The sequence below is a fragment of the Artemia franciscana genome, chromosome 4, assembly GCF_032884065.1.
Source record: "Artemia franciscana chromosome 4, ASM3288406v1, whole genome shotgun sequence".
NCBI classification, from domain to species: domain Eukaryota; kingdom Metazoa; phylum Arthropoda; class Branchiopoda; order Anostraca; family Artemiidae; genus Artemia; species Artemia franciscana.
The window spans coordinates 46,699,680-46,727,075 of record NC_088866.1 but is presented as its reverse complement, the minus strand read 5'-3'; the positions used below and the strand labels follow the sequence as shown (position 1 = coordinate 46,727,075).

Below are 27,396 nucleotides of genomic sequence, written 5' to 3'. Positions count from 1 at the left end.
TCTATACGCTAAATTTCGACCCTTTGTCACAACTCTACTTTTTAAACATTAAAAACTTTAGCGTAAAAAGTTTTTTATTGTTTACAAGCTTATATTTCAGATTTTGATCGGGTGACTTTGGGAAAAATGAGCGTGAGAGGGGGCCCATTTGCCCTCCAATTTTTCTGGTCACTTAAAAAGTGTAATAGACCTTGAATTTCCGCTCGAATGAGTCGTCTTGCGATATTCTAGGACCTCTGGGTCGATACAATCACCATTGGGAAAAAATGAACAAAAAAAAAAAATAAATTAAACAAATAAACACGCATCCGTGATCTTTCTTCTGGCAAAAAATACAAAATTCCACATTTTTGCAGATAGGAGCTTGAAACCTCTACAATAGGATTCTCTGATACACTGAATCCTTTGGGGTAATTTTAATTAAAATTCTATGACTTTTAGGGGGTGTTTTTCCCTTTTTGAAAATGGGGCTAATTTTCGCAGGATCGTAACTTTTGATGGGCAAGACTAAACTTAATGAAACTTATATGCTTAAAATCAGCGAAAAGTTCTGATTTTTTTTATGTGCATATTGGTATCAAAATTCTGTTTTTTAGAGTTTCGGTTGCTATCGGGCCTGGTCGCTCCTTACTACAGTTCGTTAACACGAACCGTTTGATTTTCATTTAAGCCCCTCAAATTATCAGTATAACCTAAGTCTTAGAGAATTTTACTTTATCATTTGACATTTTGTTTATCATTACCATTTAATTTACTGTTGACAGTTTAATAGTCTTTGCCGTGTTTCTTACTGATCAAAATTATTCATATAAATGGAGGTAGAACTCCATTTATATGCCAACTGCCAAAGTCTAAAAAGAGAGCAAATCCAGGCCAAAAAGAAGTTATTTTTGCTCATAAGAGTTTAAGTCTTCACCATCCACTCTTCACCATCCCCTCTAAGTTAAAAAAGAGTGCACTTCACACAAGAATTGTGCAAATTGGCAATCTGCGCCTTAAGTTAAATACACTTATGGTGAATTTGTTCACTACTGGTGTTTAAAGCGAACGAAAACTGATATCTAAAAAGAGTGATTTTTCACTTTTCTGCGTCCCCTTTGAGGTAAAATAGTACAATTCACACGTAAATTGTGCAAGTTGGCAACCCTGGCTAGAATATAACCCTGTTTAACTCCTGATTCAGTAAGAAATTTTCAAATTCTTAGCTACAGTAATGTTATTCCCATACATGGCAATAATAACTTTAATGTATTTATTTGGTATACTTTGAAAAAATAGAACCGTTGCTAAAACTCTTCTAACGGCTTAATTCAACGCTATCTGAATGGATCTGATAACTGAGGCACTTAAAATGATTATTTTAGAACTGGAAAGTTGTTAGATCAACCTTATCCTAAGCGATTTTTAAGTGATTTTTCTTAAGCAATTTTTTCCCAGCCCTTCATTTTAGATACATCCTTAGTTCATATTATAATACTTTCTCAAATTTTCTTCCATTTTTACACATGATCTTACGTGCATTTTAACATGATCTATAAATCAAACATTTCTTATGAAAGCTCCCCCTTTTCCCTATTAAAATTTCCACTAATATTCCCAGCTGCATTTATAACTTTTCTTCCTGAGACATTGTCTGACGCATCACAAAATACTTCATTATTAGGATACTCCATTTTATTTAGTTCCTTATGACCCATAAGAAATCAACTAAGTGCATAAACAAACAAATGGAAAAAAGAAAACAAAGAGGAATATATAAGAAACATTTTACTCCTTAAAAAGGAAAAGAGGAGAAAGAGCTCTTGAGAGAAAGGAAAAGAGGAGAAAGAGGAAAAGAGGAGAAAGAGGAGAAAGGAGAAAAGAGAAGAAAGAGGAGGAAAAAGGAAAAGAGGAGAAAAGAGGAGAAAGAGGACAAAGAAAATAAGAACAGAAATGCTATTCAGGTCCCGAAGTTTCAAAGGGATGTTATTGGCGCAAAAACGAGATTAGTTTTTAAAACTGTTTAATGTTTTCTTTAGATGTTTTTGGTATCGATAGAAAAAAAGTATAAAATATATTAATTACTTGAATTTTATCCAACTCTCCTGTGGAATCCATTCGACTGGCAACGTTGACTGCATTACCCCATATATCATATTGAGGTTTTCTTGCACCAATTACGCCAGCTACCACTGGTCCAATGTTTATTCCTAATAAAAGTAATCAAATGGTTAGACTTAAAAAATAGTTTGAGCTTTTAAAAATTCAATCTTACCTATTTCACTTCTAACATTTTTGATTTTATAGTGTGAGTTACTTCACAAATCTATCCCCCCAAAGTACGTACCAAAATAAAAAGAATAGAAATTTAATTTGAAATCAATTTTTTTATGCTTTATTTTAAGACAGGCAAATTTGCGTAAATTGCGTAATATTGGCAATTTTATTAATAATACCTTACGAGTTAAAAACTTTAGAAATCAACCATGAATATTTATAATAGAAATAATAAATTTTATTAATAACTATTGATAATAGTAATATAACTCTACTGAAATATATAACTCTATTGATAATTGATTTAAAATTGATAATAGAAATAATGTTGATAAAAAAAATAATAACTTTAGAAATCAACCACGAATATTGATAAATTTGGACCACATCAATGACAAGTCGAAGTACTGAAGACCGAGTAAGTTCATAAACACTAAGTAAATACAACAGAAAAGGAAAAATGATTAACTGTTCAGTTAAAAATTGTATCAAAACCGAGCAGGAAAAAAATAATTAATACATTCAAAGAGAAGGTGATAATGATTTTTGACACCGTTACAACAGCACAGAGCTTCCAAACTCTGTGTAGTAAATGCTCTAGATGGCTGTGACCAGTTACAAATTGGGTTGATTAAGTAGACGGGTTGAAATTCTTAAGAGACAAAAAGTCATCCTTACTGGAAGAAGCTTATCGTCTAGCTGTTGGCGGAATTCTCAAACCTATTATAAACTATGCATAATATATTGCATTGGTCAAAACAGCATGACAACAGCAAGAAAGGGATTGGTATTCTTTTGTACTATTATAGAAATTGAGCAGTCAATTATTGAGTAAAGGTACTATGATCAGCAGGATAGCGAGATAATAGAATTAAAGGGGGTGAGAAATTTAGCCATACATTAGGACGATTTTTGTTAAAAATAACGTAATAAGAACACATCAATAGCCCTATAGTCAATTTGAAGTACCCCAGAAATGATGGCTAATACTTTATTTGAAGCAGCTGTACAAGATTTGTAATTTAAAATCAGACAAAAAGTCTTTAAGCTGAAATTTGATGTAGATAAGAGAAAATAAATATTTAAGAATTTGAAAAACGACTATTGCCAGGACTAGGCGTATATCATCAGATGGTGACACCATGAAACCCAACTTAAAAAACAAATAAAACAAAATCGGTGATTTGACGTTATTCATGATGACACAAGGAACACAAGGAACAGGATTCTTTATATGCGTTTTCCAAATTACTCTAATCCATATAAGAGCAGCATACAGAATAGTACTTTCAGTAATACTTTTATACAGCAAGCTCAGGGCTAAAGGTACCAGACCTCAAGGTGATCTGGCAATACTAAGGAGGCAGCTGGAATATTGTTTAGTGGAATCCAATCAGGAAGTAATATGAAGAGACCAAAGCAACTTCCTATCTAACATAACACCCAAGTATTTCACGTTTATCTTGAATTTTAATCATATTAACACTTAAGCATAGCTTAATAGGAGGGGATGCCTGGCGTTAAATAACATAGATTTGATTTTATTCGTATTAAAGGTGAAGACATTTGTGGCCACTCCTTCCATACTTTGAACCTTTGAGCCGTTGTAACAACTCTTATATCGTCTGCGTAGGCTTGAACTTTTCAATCAGTGTCAATATCTAACCCAAGTAAGTCTTTTATATTTATAGGCCAAAGGAATGGAGACAATATGCCACCTTAGGGGCATGGATTCTCTAATTTGAGGGAAGTGACATTTTCCAAGCAGAAAAATCTATCATGTAAGCAACTATAAATTAGGTTCAGGGTACCAACAGGGCAATTTTTATCTATTGGCTCTGTTATGATACCAGTATGCCAAGCCTTATCAAACGCACCTTTAATATTAAACAATTTTACTTTTCGCGTGAACAATTTTAACTTTTGATTTTTTTTTCACAATTGATTAAATATCATAAAATGCGTCTATTGTTGATTTATTCTTTACAAAGCCAATTTGTGAATCAGATATCGAATTATTAGTGTAACGTGAGGAACTAATTTTTTTTTCAAAATAAATTGTTCAGAAAGTTTTCCAACATTAGACCACAGACTGATAGGTCTATAGGAAAAAAAAAAGCCAGAAGCATCTTTGATTTTTTTTTTTTTTTATTTTTTTTTACTAATGTTGAGGAAATTTGAAACTTTCCATTTCTTGTCGAAATAATAAGACTTCGGACAAGCATTAACAATTTTCAACAAAAAAAAACGATTACTAATTATTTGTTTTAACAAAAAATTTTGTTTAAAGACTAAATTTAGGATCCTGACCGGGTCATGTACTTTCATTGAGCTTGTATTCTTTATAGTTTCCAGTAATTCGTTTAGAAAAGCTTTTTTTACACTGTTTTCACTATTATTTAATGTGCTTGAAACTTCATGTCTAAGATTATGATGAAAATCACTATCACAGGCTTTATTGTTGCGGAGAAACCATATGGGGAAAAGTTCTTCTTGTACTTTACTTACTGAGATAGTACGGTGTATGTTTCCTCTTCTCTCTTAACCTGGGCCAGCCTTCAACACTATTGCTGGACTTGCATTATATTATTTATTGTGTGCGAAGTCTCAGAGCTGCCTTTGGTTGATAAAAATTTTCTCCATTACTCTGATTTGGCTTTTACGATTGTAGATTTGTATATTTTTTTTATTGAGTAATTTCACATTTTTTACAGTGTCATTCTACGGATACTGTCTACACGATCGTTGAATGTGGCAGTATTCTCTTTCATGAACATTTAGCCACTGAGTCCATCCCCTAAAACCATCTTTTGGAATTATCAGAATAATCAGGGATAAGTTCAGACGTAGCTTTAAGGATCAAACTTGTCATAAATTTTATAGCTTGATCTTTGTCTGGCTGAGATGACAGGGGCATAGCATAAATATCAGCAACACCATCCAACAGAAACACTCCAATTAATTCTACTAAAATTGAACCTATAATCTTCTTAAGGGCCATATTCACTAGAATTAAACGACAACTTAAGTATAATATACTTATGACCTGATAGGTAAGGGCATGTAAATTTTCCAGATACCTAAGAAGTACTAATCAATAACACAGAAAAAAAAGTTGGAAGAAACTTTGCCCCAACTCGCAAAGATACGCCTTTCAACTTGTGGGAAAAAAGAATCTGTTAACAGATTAGGGCTACAGTGGAATATTCATTTTCTACTTCTTAGAGTAAAATCAGGACTGGGATATGGTCCATCATAAGTGGGTTAATCGAACTCATTTAGTACTATTAAAGAGCTACTTGAGATGAAGTCCTCCAGTTCTTTACCTTTTGAATAATTAGGAACATTGAAAATACGAAGTGGGCTCTTTATATTGAAGACATTGCCGACGACACAGTCTGGGTAAGATTTTAAGCGGTCTAAAATAGACAGCTGATTAGCCAAAGGAGTTTGAGAAAGGGGAATAAATTGAACCTTTTGTTAGACTCAGGATTTTGAAATAGACTGAGATGTTAACATATTCATTTGCTGATTGTTCGTAATGCAAGTCACATCCGTGCTGCTTTCTTCTTAGTACTGCTTCTCTATAGAATTTCTTCTGTTCGTCAAACGTAGAGAAAGCCAAGTTTGACTTGGCTTTCAAAGTTTTAGGTTAGATGAATAACAGCTGTTACAGATCAGTAACAGCTGTTACTAACAACTTTTAGAAAGTAATCTATAAAAGTAAAACAATGCCCAGATCTAAATCGACTAGAGATTCCTGTTACAGAGAAGATACCACAAGAGATTGGTGGAGGCTAATTTTCAGGAATTTGAAATAGCTAGAAACATGATTGTTATCTATAACTTAAGAGCAGAGTATATTTGTAAATAGCTTCTCTTTTATTTGAAGGGCGACAGGATATTTGGACATTTGAAAAGAAGCTAGGGGCTCATGCTTAATATTCTTTTTGTAGCAAGATACACAAGATGAACGGCTTGGGACAATTCTAATATATATGGATTCCCATACATCAGGATCAAGCAACATTTGGATGTTGTATATCCATAAATACAGTATTTGTACATTGAATCAAGTTGATATATTCTTGAAGCATGTCATGAAAAAACAAGTTTTAATGCCAAGTTGATTTAAAATTCTGGACCCGTTGGACTAATTCCCAATACTACTCTGTGAGGGTGCCTTTTTTTTTAAACCAGTAACTAAATTTAACCTTTCACTCTTTTCTATTATACCTGCATTGATTGTTTAGTATGCTTAAAATACCCGTTAGCTTCGCAGAGATCAGGAAGATCATGTAAAATAATTCAGGCTAATCTTGTTTTTTAATTCTTTTAGGAGTATATTTTATTATCTCGGACTTAATGGAAAAGACCGACGTTGTAGTTTCCAATCCCGAAAATGAAAATTTTTGGGATTATTTTAAAATTTCTGCCTGACGACACACTTTTAGCTCAAAAATGTTTTGAATCCTTACTAATGAATTTCGTAATAATTTGTATTACAGAGTTCATGGTTTGTCTTAACTTGGACTTGACCGTAATTCCAGTACTATGGGCTTGTTCAGTGGTGTCTAAAATAAGGCAACAAGAGTCGTTGCCTTTGACAGCACTAGAGTCAGATTTCAGTGGGTTCTTTAGAAGGAGAGTCAGAAAAGTTTGACGTAGCTTGGGTACTACCATTTGTAGGGAATATATTTCGTGAAAATTTTCATTTTCCCTCCTTAGCAAACTAGCATTTTCTTCACTGATGGAGTGACGCAAAAATTCCGGTCGGTCGTAGATTTCAAAGGTGTTTATTTTTCCACCAGGTATTTTTTTCATTGTTTGTCTTCATTTCTGTTCGTTTATTTATTTTTTCATTATTCATATGCGGAGAGCCAAAATCAAAACATGCATTAATTCAAAAACGTTCCGAAATAAAAAAACAACATCAAGTTTTTTAAACTGAAAGTAAGTAGCGATATTAAAACTTAAAACAAACAGAAATTACTTCGTATATGAGATGGGCTTCTTCCTTCTCAACGCCCCACTCTTTACGCTAAAGTTTTTTACTGTGTTAAAAAGTAGAGTTGAAAGAAATAGTCAAACGTTAAAGAGGGAACCGCCCCTTTCATATATGAGGAAATTTCTGTTCGTTTTAGGTTTTAATATCGCTCCTTACTTTCAGTTTAAAACTTTTTTTTTATTTAATCACTAAAAGGAACAAAAGGACAAAAAAAGAAAACAATAAGATTTTTTCGGAGGGTTTAGACAAGAAAACTTAAAAACGCTTCAAAAATCTGTTCATATTCATTTTTTTAAGCATTTCAGACATTTCGGGGGGGGGGGGTCAAGCCCTTCAGCCCCCCTGGATATGGCCTTGCGTGGTGGAAACTATTAGCTACTACTGGGGATCCTTAAATCAAGGTCTCGTAGATAGGCCATATATTGGCATTAGGAAATTCTATTTTAAAAGGTTTCAAGGCTCGAAAATAGAAAGTTTTCATTTATATGTATGTGCTTATTTTTATGCCTATTTTTATTGCTTTTGTAATATTGAAAATTGTAATAGTATGTCTAATATGTGGGTAATAATATGATAAAATATGTGTAATATGTGTAAATGTACATGTTTGATATGTGTAATAAATGAGTGTAATAATAATGTGTGCAATAAATATGCGTAATAATATATGTAAAAAATGTTTAATAAGTGTAATGTAATATGTGTGCAATAACATTTAAAAATATGTGTGTAATGATATGAAAATTGTATATGTATATAAATAATTTTTTTTTTTTAAATTGGACTGCTGGAATAAAACAGGCATCCATCAGATGAATAGGATGAAAAGATTTCTTGTACACATACACAACGGAAGCACACATTTTCCCAGAGACAATCATATATTATTATCTATCACAATTGACAGAAAGATGTTTTCAGTCTGAAGCTCAACAGATACTCGAAAGATATTATTATTTTTACTCCTGATCCTTCAATACTTGTCTAAAAATAGCGGAAATATTGAGTTAAGAAAAGGTTACTCAATTTGATTATTGGTTTTCTTTATGGTTGGCTATAAAGAATAAAAACATCTCGATTGATATTTCAACAATTGCTTACGAGATGAGGAGTACCAAAAGGATCTATTGTAGGCCCTTTATTATATTTATTTACGCCAATGATATATTTTCTTCTCTGCGGCCAGTTGTGAGTAAGATTTAATATTTTACAGAAAAAGAAGTAAATGTTCCTCTTCTGATGTTTGCCGATGACATAGCTTTAATTGGCTGTGGAAAAACGACTGAATTGCTGGTTACTTGTCTATTGCTATTATGACGATATCCATGACGGTATATTATGACGGTATCCATGACGGTATATTATGACGGTATCCATTATGACAAGATGCCACAATGTTGCTATGAATTTAAGTCTGAATTTCTTATACTTTGGACGTTATTGTAATATTCCTTATCCCTGGATACCTTCAGTTGAAGTTGGGGGCCCTTAAATGAAGAGAATATCCAGGGTTCGATATGTTGCTATTAAAATGGACGAATCCTTATCTTTTAATGGTCTCAAAGATAAATTTTAAAATATTTTAGTTACAGATATCGGTATAATTTAAAAATTTAAACATTTTTTTCTGAAGTTCGTAATCTGTATATTTTATTTTGAGCCAATCCTATATTTTATACTTTTCTTTAATACGCCTAGGGATATTCTTCCTTAATTTTTAACCTGGTCCAAGTTTTTAAAAATCTCATAACTAGAACACCTACTAATATAAGCCCTTCTAAGCTGATGTCCGTAGTTTTTACTCTGGTGTTTTCGTGTATAATTGCACCAAAGGCATGTTTTTTTTCTAATTTGGCTCATGAGTGTTAATGATGCTCATTGCCATTGGATAAACTCGAAGAATAAAATTTACGCTAATATGTTGGTAGTATTTTGTGGTACTAATAATGGTAATAATAAAATTTAGGTAATAGTTTGGTAATATATTGGTCTCGTTCAGGGTTTTCTGCGCTAATGAGAGGGAATAAGCTATGGAATTAGTTAAATGGAGATATTCAAAGTAATTTTGAACTAAGTGTATTTAATGCTCTATTGAAAAATTGAGTATTTTGTATTGTATGATTGAATTAATAAGATGTATAGTTCATGAAAAATGAGATTAAATCATTAATATTATGTTTTTGTTATGATTAAGGTGGGATAAGAAAATAACTGAGTATTGAGCGTTAATTTATTGATAGCAACTACACTAGCTATGTTTTGTTTTTTAAACCCCTTCTTTGGTTAGCATCAATCGTTTTGTTTAACGGAATTGTTTTATCCCTCCTCCATATCATCAGTCAATCAATCAATTTATTCGACCAAAAAACTTACACCATAAATACATGGTATTTTCAGGATATCTAGTATGTTAAGTTTTTTGTTTATAATTGATTAAAAACAAAATATAAATAAAGCATGTCCTCCGAATTTTTTTTGTTACAATTTTTAATGCTTGTGTTGTTGTTCTGTCTTGTTTCTTTGCTTTATATCATGAATATGAAAACAGTGTTTGTGTGTTTGCCTAAATATGTCGATTATAGTCGCGAACACCTTTTAGCTAACTTCAATGAGCTTTGGTCAGTATAACAGCTCCAGTGGAGAGATAGAGACATACAAAGTTAGTCTAGATATTATGCATAGATACTATATAGACTGTTCATATAATATATAAACTTTATATATATATATATATATATATATATATATATATATATATATATATATATATATATATATATATATATATATATATATATATATATATATATATATATATATATATATATATATATATATATATATATATATATATATATATATATATATATATATATATATATACTAGCTGTTGGGGTGGCGCTTCGCGCCACCCCAACACCTAGTTGGTGGGGGCGCTTCGCGCCCCCCCCAAGCCCCCCCGCGCGCGTAAGTCGTTACGCGCCATATTAGTTACGCGCCATTGTAGTTGTGTCCCTATGTCCCACCTGTGAATATAGATATATATATATATATATATATATATATATATATATATATATATATATATATATATATATATATATATATATATATATATACTAGCTGTTGGGGTGGCGCTTCGCGCCACCCCAACACCTAGTTGGTGGGGGCGCTTCGCGCCCCCCCCAAGCCCCCCCGCGCGCGTAAGTCGTTACGCGCCATAATAGTTACGCGCCATTGTAGTTGTGTCCCTATGTCCCACCTGTGAATATAGATATATATATATATATATATATATATATATATATATATATATATATATATATGGTTTTAACTACGTAAAACTTGCGAATATACAACATTCTTTGCTGTCCCATTGTCTTTGCATATAAATAGATTGTCAGGTTTACCGACTCTTGAACATGCAACATATAATGGTCCATGGGAAAACAATCTGTATTCAGATCTATACCTCATGATTCTAATGATTGCCCTTGAGCTTTGTTGATGGTGATTGCTAATCGACCATTCCCTGTCCCGGTGTCCCGGTCGTCATTTATATCCCCCTGTTTCCCCCGGTGTCCCCGTTGTAGTTGTGTCCCTGTGTCCCGGTCGTCATTTATATTCCCTGTGTCCCGGTCGTCATTTGTATCCCGGTGTCCCGGTCTGTATATACATTCGTTTTTTAGTTTTGTTTTTCTCCTTTATTTTTTTCCTTTTTTTTTCTTTTTTAGTTTATTTAGATTTTTAGTTTTTTTATTAGTTTTTAGTTTTTTTTTCTTTTTAGTTTTTTTGTAGTTTTTACCTTCTTTTTAGTTTTGTTAGTTTTTTTTTTACTTATGTCCTGGTCGTCATTTATACTCCCTGTGTCCCGGTGCTTTGTTGATTGCTAATCGAACATTCCTTTTGTCCTGGTCGCTTTCTCTTTGAGTGTCGTCATTTATTTTTTTCTTTTTTAGTTCTTTTAGTTTTTACCTTTTTTAGTTTTTTTTAGTTTTTTAGATGAAATTTTTTTTTAGTTTTTTCCTTTTTTTCTTTTTAGTTTTTTATTGGTTTTTACCTTTATTTTAGCTTATTTTTCAGTTTTTTCCTTTTTTTTATTTTTTTTTTATTTTTTATTTTTTTTAGTTTTTAACCTTTTTTTAGTTTTTTTAGTTTTTTTAGTTTTTTAGCTTTTTTACTTTTTTTATTAGTTTTTAGTTTTTTTTGTAGTTTTTGCCTTTTTTTAGTTTTTTCAGTTTTTTTTTTAGTTTTTTATTGGTTTTTACCTTTATTTTAGCTTATTTTTCAGTTTTTTCCTTTTTTTTAGTTTTTTTTAGTTTTTAGTTTTTTTAGTTTTTTACCTTTTTTTAGTTTTTTTAGTTTTTTTAGTTTTTTAGCTTTTTTATTTTTTTTATTAGTTTTTAGTTTTTTTTGTAGTTTTTGCCTTTTTTTAGTTTTTTTAGTTTTTTAGCTTTTTTATTAGTTTTTAGTTTTTTTTGTAGTTTTTGCCTTTTTTTAGTTTTTTTAGTTTTTTAGCTTTTTTATTTTTTTTATTAGTTTTTAGTTTTTTTTGTAGTTAGTTTTTTTAGTTTTTTACCTTTTTTTAGTTTTTTTAGTTTTTTTAGTTTTTTAGCTTTTTTATTTTTTTTATTAGTTTTTAGTTTTTTTTGTAGTTTTTGCCTTTTTTTAGTTCTTTTAGTTTTTTAGCTTTTTTATTAGTTTTTAGTTTTTTTTGTAGTTTTTGCCTTTTTTTAGTTTTTTTTAGTTTTTTAGCTTTTTTATTTTTTTTATTAGTTTTTAGTTTTTTTTGTAGTTTTTGCCTTTTTTTAGTTTTTTCAGTTTTGACGTCACCTGATCCAGTTTTTTCAGGTGACGTCACCTGATCCAAATAGATTGTCAGGTTTACCAACTCTTGAACATGCAACATATAATGGTCCATGGGAAAACAATCTGTATTCAGATCTATACCTCATGATTCTAATGATTGCCCTTGAGCTTTGTTGATGGTGATTGCTAATCGACCATTCCCTGTCCCGGTGTCCCGGTCGTCATTTATATCCCCCTGTTTCCCCCGGTGTCCCCGTTGTAGTTGTGTCCCTGTGTCCCGGTCGTCATTTATATTCCCTGTGTCCCGGTCGTCATTTGTATCCCGGTGTCCCGGTCTGTATATACATTCGTTTTTTAGTTTTGTTTTTCTCCTTTATTTTTTTCCTTTTTTTTTCTTTTTTAGTTTATTTAGATTTTTAGATTTTTTAGTTTTTTTATTAGTTTTTAGTTTTTTTTTCTTTTTAGTTTTTTTGTAGTTTTTACCTTCTTTTTAGTTTTGTTAGTTTTTTTTTTACTTATGTCCTGGTCGTCATTTATACTCCCTGTGTCCCGGTGCTTTGTTGATTGCTAATTGAACATTCCTTTTGTCCTGGTCGCTTTCTCTTTGAGTGTCGTCATTTATTTTTTTCTTTTTTAGTTCTTTTAGTTTTTACCTTTTTTAGTTTTTTTTAGTTTTTTAGATGATTTTTTAGTTGTTTTAGTTTTTTAGCTTTTTTATTAGTTTTTAGTTTTTTTTGTAGTTTTTGCCTTTTTTTAGTTTTTTTAGTTTTTTAGCTTTTTTATTTTTTTTATTAGTTTTTAGTTTTTTTTGTAGTTAGTTTTTTTAGTTTTTTACCTTTTTTTAGTTTTTTAAGTTTTTTTTAGTTTTTTAGCTTTTTTATTTTTTTTATTAGTTTTTAGTTTTTTTTGTAGTTTTTGCCTTTTTTTTAGTTTTTTTAGTTTTTTAGCTTTTTTATTAGTTTTTAGTTTTTTTTTGTAGTTTTTGCCTTTTTTTAGTTTTTTTAGTTTTTTTAGTTTTTTAGCTTTTTTATTTTTTTTATTAGTTTTTAGTTTTTTTGTAGTTTTTGCCTTTTTTTAGTTTTTTCAGTTTTGACGTCACCTGATCCAGTTTTTTCAGGTGACGTCACCTGATCCATCCACAGACAGACAGACAACTTATTTTTATATATATAGACTAGCTGTTGGGGTGGCGCTTCGCGCCACCCCAACACCTAGTTGGTGGGGGCGCTTCGCCCCCCCCCCCCCAAGCCCCCCCGCGCGCGTAAGTCGTTACGCGCCATAATAGTTACGCGCCATTGTAGTTGTGTCCCTATGTCCCACCTGTGAATATAGATAGATATATATATATATATATATATATATATATATATATATATATATATATATATATATATATATATATATATATATATATATATATATATGGTTTTAACTACGTAAAACTTGCGAATATACAACATTCTTTGCTGTCCCATTGTCTTTGCATATAAATATATTGTCAGGTTTACCGACTCTTGAACATGCAACATATAATGGTCCATGGGAAAACAATCTGTATTCAGATCTATACCTCATGATTCTAATGATTGCCCTTGAGCTTTGTTGATGGTGATTGCTAATCGACCATTCCCTGTCCCGGTGTCCCGGTCGTCATTTACATCCCCCTGTTTCCCCCGGTGTCCCCGTTGTAGTTGTGTCCCTGTGTCCCGGTCGTCATTTATATTCCCTGTGTCCCGGTCGTCATTTGTATCCCGGTGTCCCGGTCTGTATATACATTCGTTTTTTAGTTTTGTTTTTCTCCTTTATTTTTTTCCTTTTTTTTTCTTTTTTAGCTTATTTAGATTTTTAGATTTTTTAGTTTTTTTATTAGTTTTTAGTTTTTTTTTCTTTTTAGTTTTTTTGTCCCGGTCGTCATTTATATCCCCCTGTTTCCCCCGGTGTCCCCGTTGTAGTTGTGTCCCTGTGTCCCGGTCGTCATTTATATTCCCTGTGTCCCGGTCGTCATTTGTATCCCGGTGTACCGGTCTGTATATACATTCGTTTTTTAGTTTTGTTTTTCTCCTTTATTTTTTTCCTTTTTTTTTCTTTTTTAGTTTATTTAGATTTTTAGATTTTTTAGTTTTTTTATTAGTTTTTAGTTTTTTTTTCTTTTTAGTTTTTTTGTAGTTTTTACCTTCTTTTTAGTTTTGTTAATTTTTTTTTTTACTTATGTCCTGGTCGTCATTTATACTCCCTGTGTCCCGGTGCTTTGTTGATTGCTAATCGAACATTCCTTTTGTCCTGGTCGCTTTCTCTTTGAGTGTCGTCATTTATTTTTTTCTTTTTTAGTTCTTTTAGTTTTTACCTTTTTTAGTTTTTTAGATGAAATTTTTTTTTAGTTTTTTCCTTTTTTTCTTTTTAGTTTTTTATTGGTTTTTACCTTTATGTTAGCTTATTTTTCAGTTTTTTCCTTTTTTTTAGTTTTTTTTTATTTTTTATTTTTTTTAGTTTTTTACCTTTTTTTAGTTTTTTTAGTTTTTTAAGTTTTTTTAGTTTTTTAGCTTTTTTACTTTTTTTATTAGTTTTTAGTTTTTTTGTAGTTTTTGCCTTTTTTTAGTTTTTTCAGTTTTTTTTTAGTTTTTTATTGGTTTTTACCTTTATTTTAGCTTATTTTTCAGTTTTTTCCTTTTTTTTAGTTTTTTTTAGTTTTTTTAGTTTTTTACCTTTTTTTAGTTTTTTTAGTTTTTTTTAGTTTTTTAGCTTTTTTATTTTTTTTATTAGTTTTTAGTTTTTTTTGTAGTTTTTGCCTTTTTTTTAGTTTTTTTAGTTTTTTAGCTTTTTTATTAGTTTTTAGTTTTTTTTGTAGTTTTTGCCTTTTTTTAGTTTTTTTAGTTTTTTAGCTTTTTTATTTTTTTTATTAGTTTTTAGTTTTTTTTGTAGTTTTTGCCTTTTTTTAGTTTTTTCAGTTTTGACGTCACCTGATCCAGTTTTTTCAGGTGATGTCACCTGATCCACGATCCACAGATCCACAGACAACTTATTTTTATATATATAGATAGTTTTTTTTTTTTACTTATGTCCTGGTCGTCATTTATACTCCCTGTGTCCCGGTGCTTTGTTGATTGCTAATCGAACATTCCTTTTGTCCTGGTCGCTTTCTCTTTGAGTTTCGTCATTTATTTTTTTCTTTTTTAGTTCTTTTAGTTTTTACCTTTTTTAGTTTTTTTTAGTTTTTTAGATGAAAATTTTTTTTAGTTTTTTCCTTTTTTTCTTTTTAGTTTTTTATTGGTTTTTACCTTTATTTTAGCTTATTTTTCAGTTTTTTCCTTTTTTTTAGTTTTTTTTTATTTTTTATTTTTTTTAGTTTTTTACCTTTTTTTAGTTTTTTTAGTTTTTTTAGTTTTTTAGCTTTTTTACTTTTTTTATTAGTTTTTAGTTTTTTTTTTGTAGTTTTTGCCTTTTTTTAGTTTTTTCAGTTTTTTTTTTAGTTTTTTATTGGTTTTTACCTTTATTTTAGCTTATTTTTCCTTTTTTTTCCTTTTTTTTAGTTTTTTTAGTTTTTTACCTTTTTTTAGTTTTTTTTAGTTTTTTTAGTTTTTTAGCTTTTTTATTTTTTTTATTAGTTTTTAGTTTTTTTTGTAGTTTTTGCCTTTTTTTAGTTTTTTTAGTTTTTTAGCTTTTTTATTAGTTTTTAGTTTTTTTTGTAGTTTTTGCCTTTTTTTAGTTTTTTTAGTCTTTTAGCTTTTTTATTTTTTTTATTAGTTTTTAGTTTTTTTTGTAGTTTTTGCCTTTTTTTAGTTTTTTCAGTTTTGACGTCACCTGATCCAGTTTTTTCAGGTGACGTCACCTGATCCACACATCCACAGACAGACAGATAACTTATTTTTATATATATAGATATATATATATATATGTTTTTAACTACGTAAAACTTGCGAATATACAACATTCTTTGCTGTCCCATTGTCTGTGCATATAAATAGATTGTCAGGTTTACCGACTCTTGAACATGCAACATATAATGGTCCATGGGAAAACAATCCGTATTCAGATCTATACCTCATGATTCTAATGATTGCCCTTGAGCTTTGTTGATGGTGATTGCTAATCGACCATTCCCTGAGTCGCCATCGTCATTTATATATCCCCCTGTGCACCCCGGCGTCCCCTTTGTAGTTATGTCCCTGTGTCCCGGTCGTCATTTATATTCCCTGTGTCCCGGTCGTCATTTGTGTCCCGGTGTCCCAGTCTGTGATTTCTCTTTGAGCGTCCCGGGCGTCATTTATATTCCTTGTGTCCCGGTTGTCCCGGTCGTCATTTATATCCCCCTGTGCCCCCGGCGTCCCCGTTGTAGTTGTGTCATTTATATTCCCTGTGTCCCGGTCGTCATCCTGGTATACATTCGTTTTTGAATTGGTATATGATGAAATAAATTTTTAATTTTTTCCCTTTTTTTCCTTTTAGTTTTTTTTTATTGGTTTTGACCTTTTTTTAGGTTTTTTAGTTTCTTTCTTTTTCTTTTTAGTTTTTTTTGAAGTTTTTATCTTTTTAGTTTTTTACTTTTATTTATATTTTTTTAGTTTTCTTTTTCTCCTTTATTTTTCAGTTTTTTTCCTTTTTTTAGTTTTTTTTTTCTTTTTTAGTTCTTTTAGTTTTTACCTTTTTAGTTTTTTTTAGTTTTTTAGATTAAATTTTTTTTTAGTTTTTCACCTTTTTTCTTTTTAGTTTTTTATTGGTTTTTACCTTTTTTTTAGCTTTTTTATTTTTTTTTCGTTTTTTCTTTTTACTTTATTTTTAGTTTTTATCTTTTTTATTTTTTTTTTATGTTTATTTTAATTTTATTAGTTTTCTTTTTCTCTTCTATTTTTCAGTTTTTTCCTTTTTTTTAGTTTTTTTTTAGTTTTTAGTTTTTTAAGTTTTTTTCCTTTTTTTATTTTCTTTAGTTTTTTTAGTTTTTCGGCTGTTTTATTTTTTTATTAGTTTTTTTTTTTTTTTGTAGTTTTTGCCTTTTTTTAGTTTTTTCAGTTTTTTTTTTAGTTTTTAGTTTTTTACCTTTTTTAGCCTAACCAGGATTTGAACCTGTGACCTTCATTCTCCGTTCTGACACCCTCTCTCACCGAGTGACTACTCCAGCATGTTCATTTTGGTGTTTTAAATGGTATATTATTAACCAAATTAATGTGTTTTACAATATACTAAGCATCGTCATAACAAAAATGACGACAACTAATTTCATGACGTCAGCCGACACAGAAACATGACGTCACCTGATCCACGATCCACAGATCCACAGACAACTTATTTTTATATATATAGATATATATATATATCTATACTAGCTGTTGGGGTGGCGCTTCGCGCCATCCCAACACCTAGTTGGTGGGGGCGCTTCGCGCCCCCCCCAAGCCCCCCCGCGCGCGTAAGTCGTTACGCGCCATATTAGTTACGCGCCATTGTAGTTGTGTCCCTATGTCCCACCTGTGTATATAGATATATATATATATATATATATATATATATATATATATATATATATATATATATATATATATATATATATATATATATATATATATATATATATATATATATATATATATATATATATATATATGTTTTTAACTACGTAAAACTTGCGAATATACAACATTCTTTGCTGTCCCATTGTCTGTGCATATAAATAGATTGTCAGGTTTACCGACTCTTGAACATGCAACATATAATGGTCCATGGGAAAACAATCCGTATTCAGATCTATACCTCATGATTCTAATGATTGCCCTTAAGCTTTGTTGATGATGATTGCTAATCGACGATTCCCTGTGTCGCCGTCGTCATTTATATATCCCCGTGTGCCCCCCAGTGTCCCGGTCGTCATTTATATTCCATGTGTTCCGGTCGTCATTTATGTCCCGGTGTCCCAGTCTGTGAATTCTCTTTGAGGGTCCCGGGCGTCATTGATATTCCTTGTGTCCCGGTGTCCCGGTCGTCATTCGTGTCCCGGTGTCCCAGTCTGTATATACATTCGTTTTTGAATTAGTCTTTTTTTTAGGTTTTAGTTTTCTGCCTTTTTTTTAGTTTTTTTTAGTTATACATCATGATTCTAATGATTGCCCTTGAGCTTTGTTGATGGTGATTGCTAATCGAACATTCTCTGTGTCCCCATCGTCATTTATGTATCCCCCTGTGCCCCCCGGCGTCCCCGTTGTAGTTTTGTCCCTGTGTCCCGGTCGTCATTTATATTCCCTGTGTCCCGGTCGTCATTTGTATTCCGGTGTCCCAGTCTGTATATACATTCGTTTTTGAAATGGTAAATGATGAAATAAATTTTTGTATTTTTTCCCTTTTTTTCTTTTTAGTTTTTTTTTGGTTTTTACATTTTTTTAGTTTTTTTAGTTTTTTTTTTCTTTTTTCTTTTTAGTTTTTTTTTTATTTTTATTTTTTTAGTTTTGTTTTTCTCCTTTATTTTTCTTTTTGTTTCCTTTTTTTAGTTTTTTTTATTTTTTAGTTTTTTTAGTTTTTTAGCTTTTTTAGTTTTTTTATTAGTTTTTAGTTTGTTTTTTTCTTTTTAGTTTTTTTGTAGTTTTTACCTTTTTTTTTAGTTTTTTTTTACTTATGTCCTGGTCGTCATTTATACTCCCTGTCCCGGTCGTCATTTGTGATGGTTTGTTGACGGTGTTTTGTTGATGGTGATTGCTAATTGAACATTCCTTGTGTCCCGGTCGCTTTCTCTTTGAGTGTCCCGGTCGTCATTTATATTCCCTATGTGCCGGTGTCCTGGTCGTCATTTGTGTCCCAATGTAATTTCGTAATTTCGTCAGTCGAAAACATGACGTCAGCCGACACAGAAACATGACGTCACCTGATCCACGATCCACAGATCCACAGACAACTTATTTTTATATATATAGATAGATATATAAAAATAAGTTGTCTGTCTGTCTGTCTGTGGATCAGGTGACGTCATGTTTCTGTGTCGGCTGACGTCATGTTTTCGACTGACGAAATTACAGACCGGGACATCGGGACACAAATGATGACCGGGACACCGGCACAAAGGGAATATAAATGACGACCGGGACACAAGGAATGTTCGATTAGCAATCACCATCAACAAAGCACCGGGACACAAATGACGACCGGGACACAGGGAGTATAAATGATGACCAGGACATAAGTAAAAAAAATTAAAAACTAAAAAATAGGTAAAAACTACAAAAAAACTAAAAAGAAAAAAAAACTAAAAACTAATAAAAAACTACAAAAGCTAAAAAGCTAAAAAAAACTAAAAAAGAAAAGAGAATGAAAACGGAAAAAAAATGAAAAATAAAGGAGAAAAACAAAACTAAAAAAAAAGAAAAAAAACTAAAAAAAAGGTAAAAAACTAAAACCTAAAAAAAGACCAATTCAAAAACGAATGTATATACAGACCGGGACACAAATGACGACCGGGACACAGGGAATATAAATGACAACCAGGACACTCAAAGAGAAATTACAGACCGGGACACCGGAACACAAATGACGACCGAGACAAAAATGACGACCGGGACACCGCGACACAAGGAATATAAATTACGACCGCGACACTCAAAGAGAAATTACAAACTGGGACACCGGGACACAAATGACGACCGGGACACAGGGAAACAACAACAACAGGGACGCCGGGGGGCACAGGGGGATATATAAATGACGACAGGGACACAGGGAATGTTCGATTAGCAATCACCATTAACAAAGCTCAAGGGCAATCATAATAATAATGAGGTATAGATCTGAACTCAGATTGTTTTTCCCATGGACAATTATATGTTGCATGTTCAAGAGTCGGTAAACCTGACAATCTATTTATATGCACAGACAATGGGACAGCCAAGAATGTTGTACATTCGCAAGTTTTACGTAGTTAAAAATATATATATATATATATCTATCTATATTCACAGGTGGGACACAGGGACGCAACTACAATGGCACGTAACTAATATGGCGCGTAACGACTTGCGCACGCGGGGGGGCTTGGGGGGGGGGGGCGCGAAGCGCCCCCACCAACTAGGTGTTGGGGTGGCGCGAAGCACCACCCCAACAGCTAGTATCTATATATATAAAAATAAGTTGTCTGTCTGTCTGTGGATCAGGTGACGTCATGTTTCTGTGTCGGCTGACGTCATGAAATTAGTTGTCGTCATTTTTGCTTTGACGGTGACGTCATTAACGGTATTTAAGACATTTGTTCACGGAAAAATGTTTAATTGTAAAATGACTGAAGAACCTACAATGGCAACAGCCGAGGAAGCTGCTCAAAGAGTTTATGCAAAAAAACTTGCTGCTGATAGAGAAAGTAAGATAAGAAAGTGTTCCGAGGAATCACAAGAATAGCAAGAAAACAGGCTTGCAGCTGATAGAGAAAGTAAGAAAAGAAAGCGTGCCGGGGAATCCCAAGAACAGCAAGAAAACAGGCTTGCGGCTAAAGAACGCAAAACCGCGCAGTTAGATGAAAATCCACCTGGACAGCGAGAGTCAAAACATATCAAAACTGAAAATGATGACGATGATGATTGGGTTTGGGATTTTGACTTGGATAAGGTCATCAATACCTACCAGATTTAAGTTAAAAAAACAAAGGTTCGTCGATATGTACTTCATAGTGACGCTGAAAAATAAAGAAGAAAAAGAAAACTGAAAAAAGAAAAAAGGTAAAAAACTAAAAAGAAAAAACACTCAAAGAGAAACTACAGACCGGGACACAAATGACGACCGAGACAGAGGGAATATAAGTGACGACCGGGAACCTCAAAGAGAAATTACAGACTGGGACACCCGGACACAAATCACGACCGGGACACAGGGAATATAAATGACGACCGGGACACAGGGACACAACTACAACGGGGACGCCGGGGGCACAGGCGGGATATATAAATGACAACCGGGACACAGGGAATGTTCGAATAGAAATTACAGACCGGGACACCGGGACACAAATGATGACCGGGACACAGGGAATATAAATGACGACCGGGACACTCAAAGAGAAATTACAAATTGGGACACCGGGACACAAATGATGACCGGGACACAGGGACACATCATTAGAATAATGAGGCATAGATCTGAATACGAATTGTTTTTCCCATGGACAATTATATGTTGCATGTTCAAGAGTCAGTAAACCTGACAATCTATTTATATGCACAGACAATGGGACAGCGAAGAATGTTGTATATTCGCATGTTTTACGTATTTAAAAACATATATTTGTATCTATCTCTATTCACAGGTGGGACACAGGGACACAACTACAATGGCGCGTAACGACTTACGCGCGCGGGGGGGCTTGGGGGGGGCGCGAAGCGCCCCACCAACTAGGTGTTGGGGTGGCGCTTCGCGCCACCCCAACAGCTAGTATATATATATATATATATATATATATATATATATATATATATATATATATATATATATATATATATATATATATATATATATATATATATATATATATATGTGTGTATATATATATATAATTGCTTATGTTTTTGAAAATGGAAAAGGAAAAAAGATAACATGAATCAGTATAAAATCCAATTTATCGTGTAAATTTTTTTGGAGGAAAAGTGTAAAATGGGGTATGTAAATTTTACAATACGTAAAACTTACCGTTTTACCTATCTGCCTATAAATCTTTTTTCAATATACTGCTTTCATAGTTTTTTTTTCAAGACATACATTTAAGAATTTTTTCACGTTCAAGTCAGGGGAACATAGCTACACTGGTGTTTCTATAAATGTTTGAATATAATTATAAGGCAGTTAAAGTTAGAAGCTTCTATGAGGTTCAATCTCTTACCAATTCGTATTTTGAAATTGTTGAAGGAGTGTTCATTGACATACACGAGCTGCTCTCTTAGGCGGAGGGCAAAGTCAGCCATTGCTGCTACATGGCGGAAATTCCGCATATCACTAGAAGATTTGGTCAATCCTGGAAAGAAAAACATTTCAGTATTAATAAGGAAAGAATACTTTCTGACAAGGAATTTTAAGTTACTTCTGATGTAGCTGCCTGATTATCCCGTCCCATAGTAATAATTCCAAAGGTATTAAAAAAAATCTTAAATTACTAACTAATTATTCTCTAAGGCTCTGCATTTTGTAAAACGTAATTAGTTTTTCTGATGTTTCTATTTAAAATTATAAGTCAGTAGAAAGGATGAAAAGTTAAATTACGAATGATTGCTTCTCTTGTTTGAGAATTTGAGCCAGTAAGAAGGCAAAGCTGTGTCAGAAAGATTCTCCGTAAATTGTCCCTATGTTTTCTATTGTATAATGATTTTTGTCGTATCTCCAAATGTGGTCGACAGCCACTTTGACAATTGAACTGCTAACCTAATAACTAAAGATTAAATTTTAGAAACAAAAGCATCAAAACAGTAAGACATGATTTAAACCTAGAAAAATTGTTGAAAAACGAAGCTTTCAGCATACAAAAATGATATAGCTGCAATTCGTAGAAAAACCAGACAAGGACGAACAGTTCTATTCAGAGTAAGAGAGATTTGCTTCCTTTAATTTTGAAAGTAATTGTAAAATTTTAAGGTATAAGTGAATTAAAATATCAAAATTTAAAACAACCTCATTAGTTCTTCTGTCTCATATTTTATGCCAATAAAACAACAAAAAGCTTTGATTGACAAGATTTTTTTTTTGTACAATTAGTCACTCCGTTTCACTCTGACTTGTTCTTAATAATAGTAAAATAGCCCCTTTTATTTGGAATCTTAAGGATTGGTGATGTAAAAGGGGTGGGGGGAGAAGATGGGTGTCACCTTCGAACGTCAACTTTCATTATCCAGTGGTCAGGTTTATTTTTGTGATTCTGCTGTGAAATTTGCATTCTATAACACGTTACATTTCGGATCACAACAGTCCAACAATTACTTTGAATTACTGGTCACTTAGTATTCCTAAATCAAATAATTTTCCGCCATAATTTAATTATTTTAATAAACGTCCCAATTACATAAATCAAAATATTTTGGAAATAACATGAACTAATCGACGAATTATAGTATCAAAATTCTTATAAAAACACTCAAGTTTATTATAGTAAATACTTAATGATGTTTTCTACTCCCTTATTGAATAACAAACTTGACAAGCCTCAATGGGCACTAGTCTGAATGACTAGTCTGAATGACTGGTGACTAGTCTGAATGACTGAATGACTAGTCTGAGTGACTATACATCAGACAAGATGTTCTACAAAATTTTACTATTAGATAAATATAAAGTCTAAAATGAATTGACAACAATTCAAATTCGTTCACTGGAAACTAGCCTGTAGCATCCTGTCGAGCACGCTTGTTTATTAGTTTAGTGTTGCTTTTGTTATGTGCTTATGTTGTTATATTTACAGGTGCTTGGGTCATATTAAAGAGCTAAATCAACTTGAGACTTACGAATTCTACATAGCCTAACCTAACCTAACCATAGGCATATATATTTTTTCAATTAGATAAAAGCAGGCGCTTAATTTTTGCTGAAAAACACATTCAGCATCAGGACAATTTTTCGTGGAAGGGGTGCCAAATTTAAGAAAAAAATTAGAATAAAAATCAACGAAAAATCAGCTAAAACATATGGCCCTAAACAGCTGAAGAGGCTTAGGTTTTTTGAAAGTGTATTTTTCTTTGGGAATCAACAGATCAATAATGTTTGGATGTTCAAGGACAAAAACCTTACGGTTTTTTACGGTTTACGGTGCAAAAACTTGCGGACCAAAATTATGTGGTCTATTTTATGAAAACGTCTCACTGTTCTTAGTATTCATATTGTTCGAACAACCAAAAGAAAAATCTTATAAAATTGCACACTTCAGTTACGAATAGACTTTTGATTGTTCGGGGGGTCATAAGAGGGTTATTGGAACAGGAAAGCTAATATTAAAACAGTAAGAAGTTCTTACCGGAAGCAGCCATATATGTTGATCCAGGAGATTTAATTTTGTCTATGTCTAAGAACTGATTCTCCCCGAGAATTTTCATTGAAGTCTGCGATTATTCAAATTTTTCGGGACAAAAACCTTAAGGTTTATTACGGTTTACGGTGCAAAAACTTACAGTTTACGAGGACACAAACTCGTGGGTCTATTTTATGAAAACATCCAAAAGCTTTGATTGACAAGATTATTTGCTGTTGACAATTAGTCACTGAGTTTCACTCTGACTTGTTCTTATTAACAGTAAAATAGCCCCTTTTTTATTTAGAATTTTAAGGATTGGTGGTGTAAAAGAGGGGGGGGGGAGAGAAGATGGCTGTCATCACACTGCTCTTAATATTTCATAATGTTCGAACAACCAAAAGAAATTTTTTTAAAATTTCACACTTCAGTTACGAATAGACCTTTGATTGTTCCGGGGGTCGTAAGAGGGTTATTGAAACAGGAAAGCTAATATTAAAATAGTAAGAAATTCTTACCGGAAGCAGCCATATATGTTGATCCAGTAGATTTAATTTTTTCTATGTCTCGGAACTGATTCTCCCCGAGAATTTCATCGAAGTCTGCGATTATTTCATTTAATAGTCGAAGGCACTCCACACCTTCATTATTGGCTTCCAATTCAACATAAAACTCCGAAAAATTTGGAATGGTTGCAAAAAGAATGCATACATAGTCACATTGTTCATGGTAGAGCTCCTAAACGATTAAAAGCAGGGTATAAAAATCTGAAAGCATTGTTGTCACTAGAAGCATGAAAAAAAGCTGAAAATCCTACATCCTTACAACATCACACCTAAATGAAGATAAAAAGGTTTTCTTGTCCAAGCAGTTAAAGCTTCCTCTTTATCTTGAACGAAAAAATCACCTAATGCGGTGATAAGTCAACAGAAGCCGGAACGCCGATTTATAATAATTGTTACATTGCATTGCTCTTGTATGTTCAGCACTTGTGTTTGTTTCAACATATTATCTTGTAGATCACTATTTTTTCAGTAGTATGTACGCATAGTCGCAGGGTTAAAGGCAAAGTACTTGAAAGTATTTAAAATACTTTTTCAACTTCTACAACCAGAAGATCAAAATAAATTCAGAGAATCGCCTAAGTAAAATTAAAAGCTCATTTTACTGTACAGTTAAAGCATGTTTCAATATTTCGGCCATTCTAAAAGGCTAAAAGCTGTCCGAGATGTATTGAAAAATAACTAAATTTGATTATTTATCACCAGAAGTAATGGTCAAAATTTAAAAACTTAATAAAAACTTTTTCGCATGCTGTCTCATGATCCGCGTTACGGAAATATCGGTCTCCTGATTCGATGCCTTCAGCCGAGAGTGCAATGCAAGGTTGGGAGGAAATCTTGCGATGCTTCTCGTGTTTTTCGCGTTGATTTTCCCAGCCATCCATTTAGAGCCGCATCGACTCTAGCTGACCTTTCAGACATCCAAACTCGAATCCATGACCTCTGGATTTAAAGTCTGGAGTGATAACCGTTCGAATAGTCCGTCTAGAAGATGTTTTGCATTAGACAGCTTTTGTGTACTTCGTAATTGTCTGTTTCAATCATTATTTTAATGATCCAATTAAAACGGAATAAAAAATTGAAACACGGTGGAAACAACAAGCACAAGATACAGGCCTAATAAAAAAAAGAATTTCAACTAAAGAAATAGAACTAATATGTAATCGTAAATAAAGAACTAAAGTAATGTAAGCTGGAGAAAAAAATAAAAAAAAAGACTTAAAGGGCTTATAAAAATTTTTCAGAAATAACCATGAGCCACAGAGACCTTGGTTTATTAAAAAAAACTAAAAACAAGTGCGTTCTTTAGGATTTTTAATTTTTTTTTTGTAAAGGATGGCAAGAGGCTTAATAATGCGTTGATATGACTATCATCAATCCAACTAAAATTTGTTTACTCGTTAATTTTTTATATCTCTATTCCTTGAAAACTACGTGTTTTCTGGTTAGGGAGGTTACGAAAAAGCACCTCTAAAAAGCATTTTACCTTTAATTTGAGACCAGAATTTGAGAATTGAGTATATCATCTAGCTGCAATAATACAATTTATAGGCAAATAGTATTGAAGAGATCCTCATAAGAGTCAAACGATTAAAAATCATCATTGAAGTAGATGACTCTTGTGCATTTGTACTCTGTTTCTTTCAACATTTGTTGGAAATTGTTTTTATCAGAATATATTGAATTGCTAGTGATGAAGCCACCATCGGAATATGTTGGCTTGCTGATGATGAGAATTCAATATATATATATATATATATATATATATATATATATATATATATATATATATATATATATATATATATATATATATATATATATATATATATTTATATATATATATATATATATATATATATATATATATATATATATATATATATATATATATATATATATATATATATATATATATATATATATATATATATATATATATAAATCTATATATATAAAAATAAGTTGTCTGTCTGTGGATCTGTGGATCAGGTGACGTCATGTTTCTGTGTCGGCTGACGTCATGAAATTAGTTGTCGTCATTTTTGCTTTGACGGTGACGTCATTAATGGTATTTAAGACATTTGTTCACGGAAAAATGTTTAATTGTAAAATGACTGAAAAAAGAAAAAAGGTAAAAAACTAAAAAAAAACTAAAAAGAAAAGACACTCAAAGAGAAATTACAGACCGGGACACAAATGACGACCGAGACAGAGGGAATCTAAGTGACGACCGGGAACCTCAAAGAGAAATTACAGACTGGGACACCCGGACACAAATCACGACCGGGACACAGGGAATATAAATGACGACCGGAACACAGGGATTGTTCGAATAGAAGTTACAGATCGGGACACCGGGACACAAATGACGACCGGGACACCGGGACACAGGGAATATAAATGACGACCGGGACACAGGGACACATCATTAGAATAATGAGGTATAGATCTGAATACGGTTTGTTTTTCCCATGGACAATTATATGTTGCATGTTCAAGAGTCAGTAGACCTGACAATCTATTTATATGCACAGACAATGGGACAGCGAAGAATGTTGTATATTCGCATGTTTTACGTAGTTAAAAATATGCATTTATATCTATCTCTATTCACAGGTGGGACACAGGGACACAACTACAATGGCGCGTAACTAATATGGCGCGTAACGACTTACGCACGCGGGGGGGATTGGGGGGCGCGAAGCGCCCCACCAACTAGGTGTTGGGGTGGCGCGAAGTGCCACCCCAACAGCTAGTATTATATATATTATATATATATAATATATAAATATATAAAGCGTTTTCAGCTGTATCAA

The 27,396-nt window shown here is 32.1% G+C and overlaps 1 protein-coding gene across 2 annotated transcripts in view; it reads right to left on the bottom strand.

Annotated features, from left to right (window-relative positions):
• LOC136026504 (adenylate cyclase type 5-like) overlaps positions 1-27,396 on the bottom strand; it is a 300,964-nt gene that overhangs the window by 7,191 nt on the left and 266,377 nt on the right. For both annotated transcript variants that reach the window (XM_065703133.1, XM_065703134.1), the window contains 3 exons: positions 24,533-24,752; positions 21,906-22,037; positions 2,065-2,189 (listed from right to left, as the gene is read on the bottom strand). In XM_065703133.1, coding sequence (XP_065559205.1) covers positions 2,065-2,189; positions 21,906-22,037; positions 24,533-24,752 — 477 coding nt within the window. The remainder of the gene's footprint in view (positions 1-2,064; positions 2,190-21,905; positions 22,038-24,532; positions 24,753-27,396) is intronic.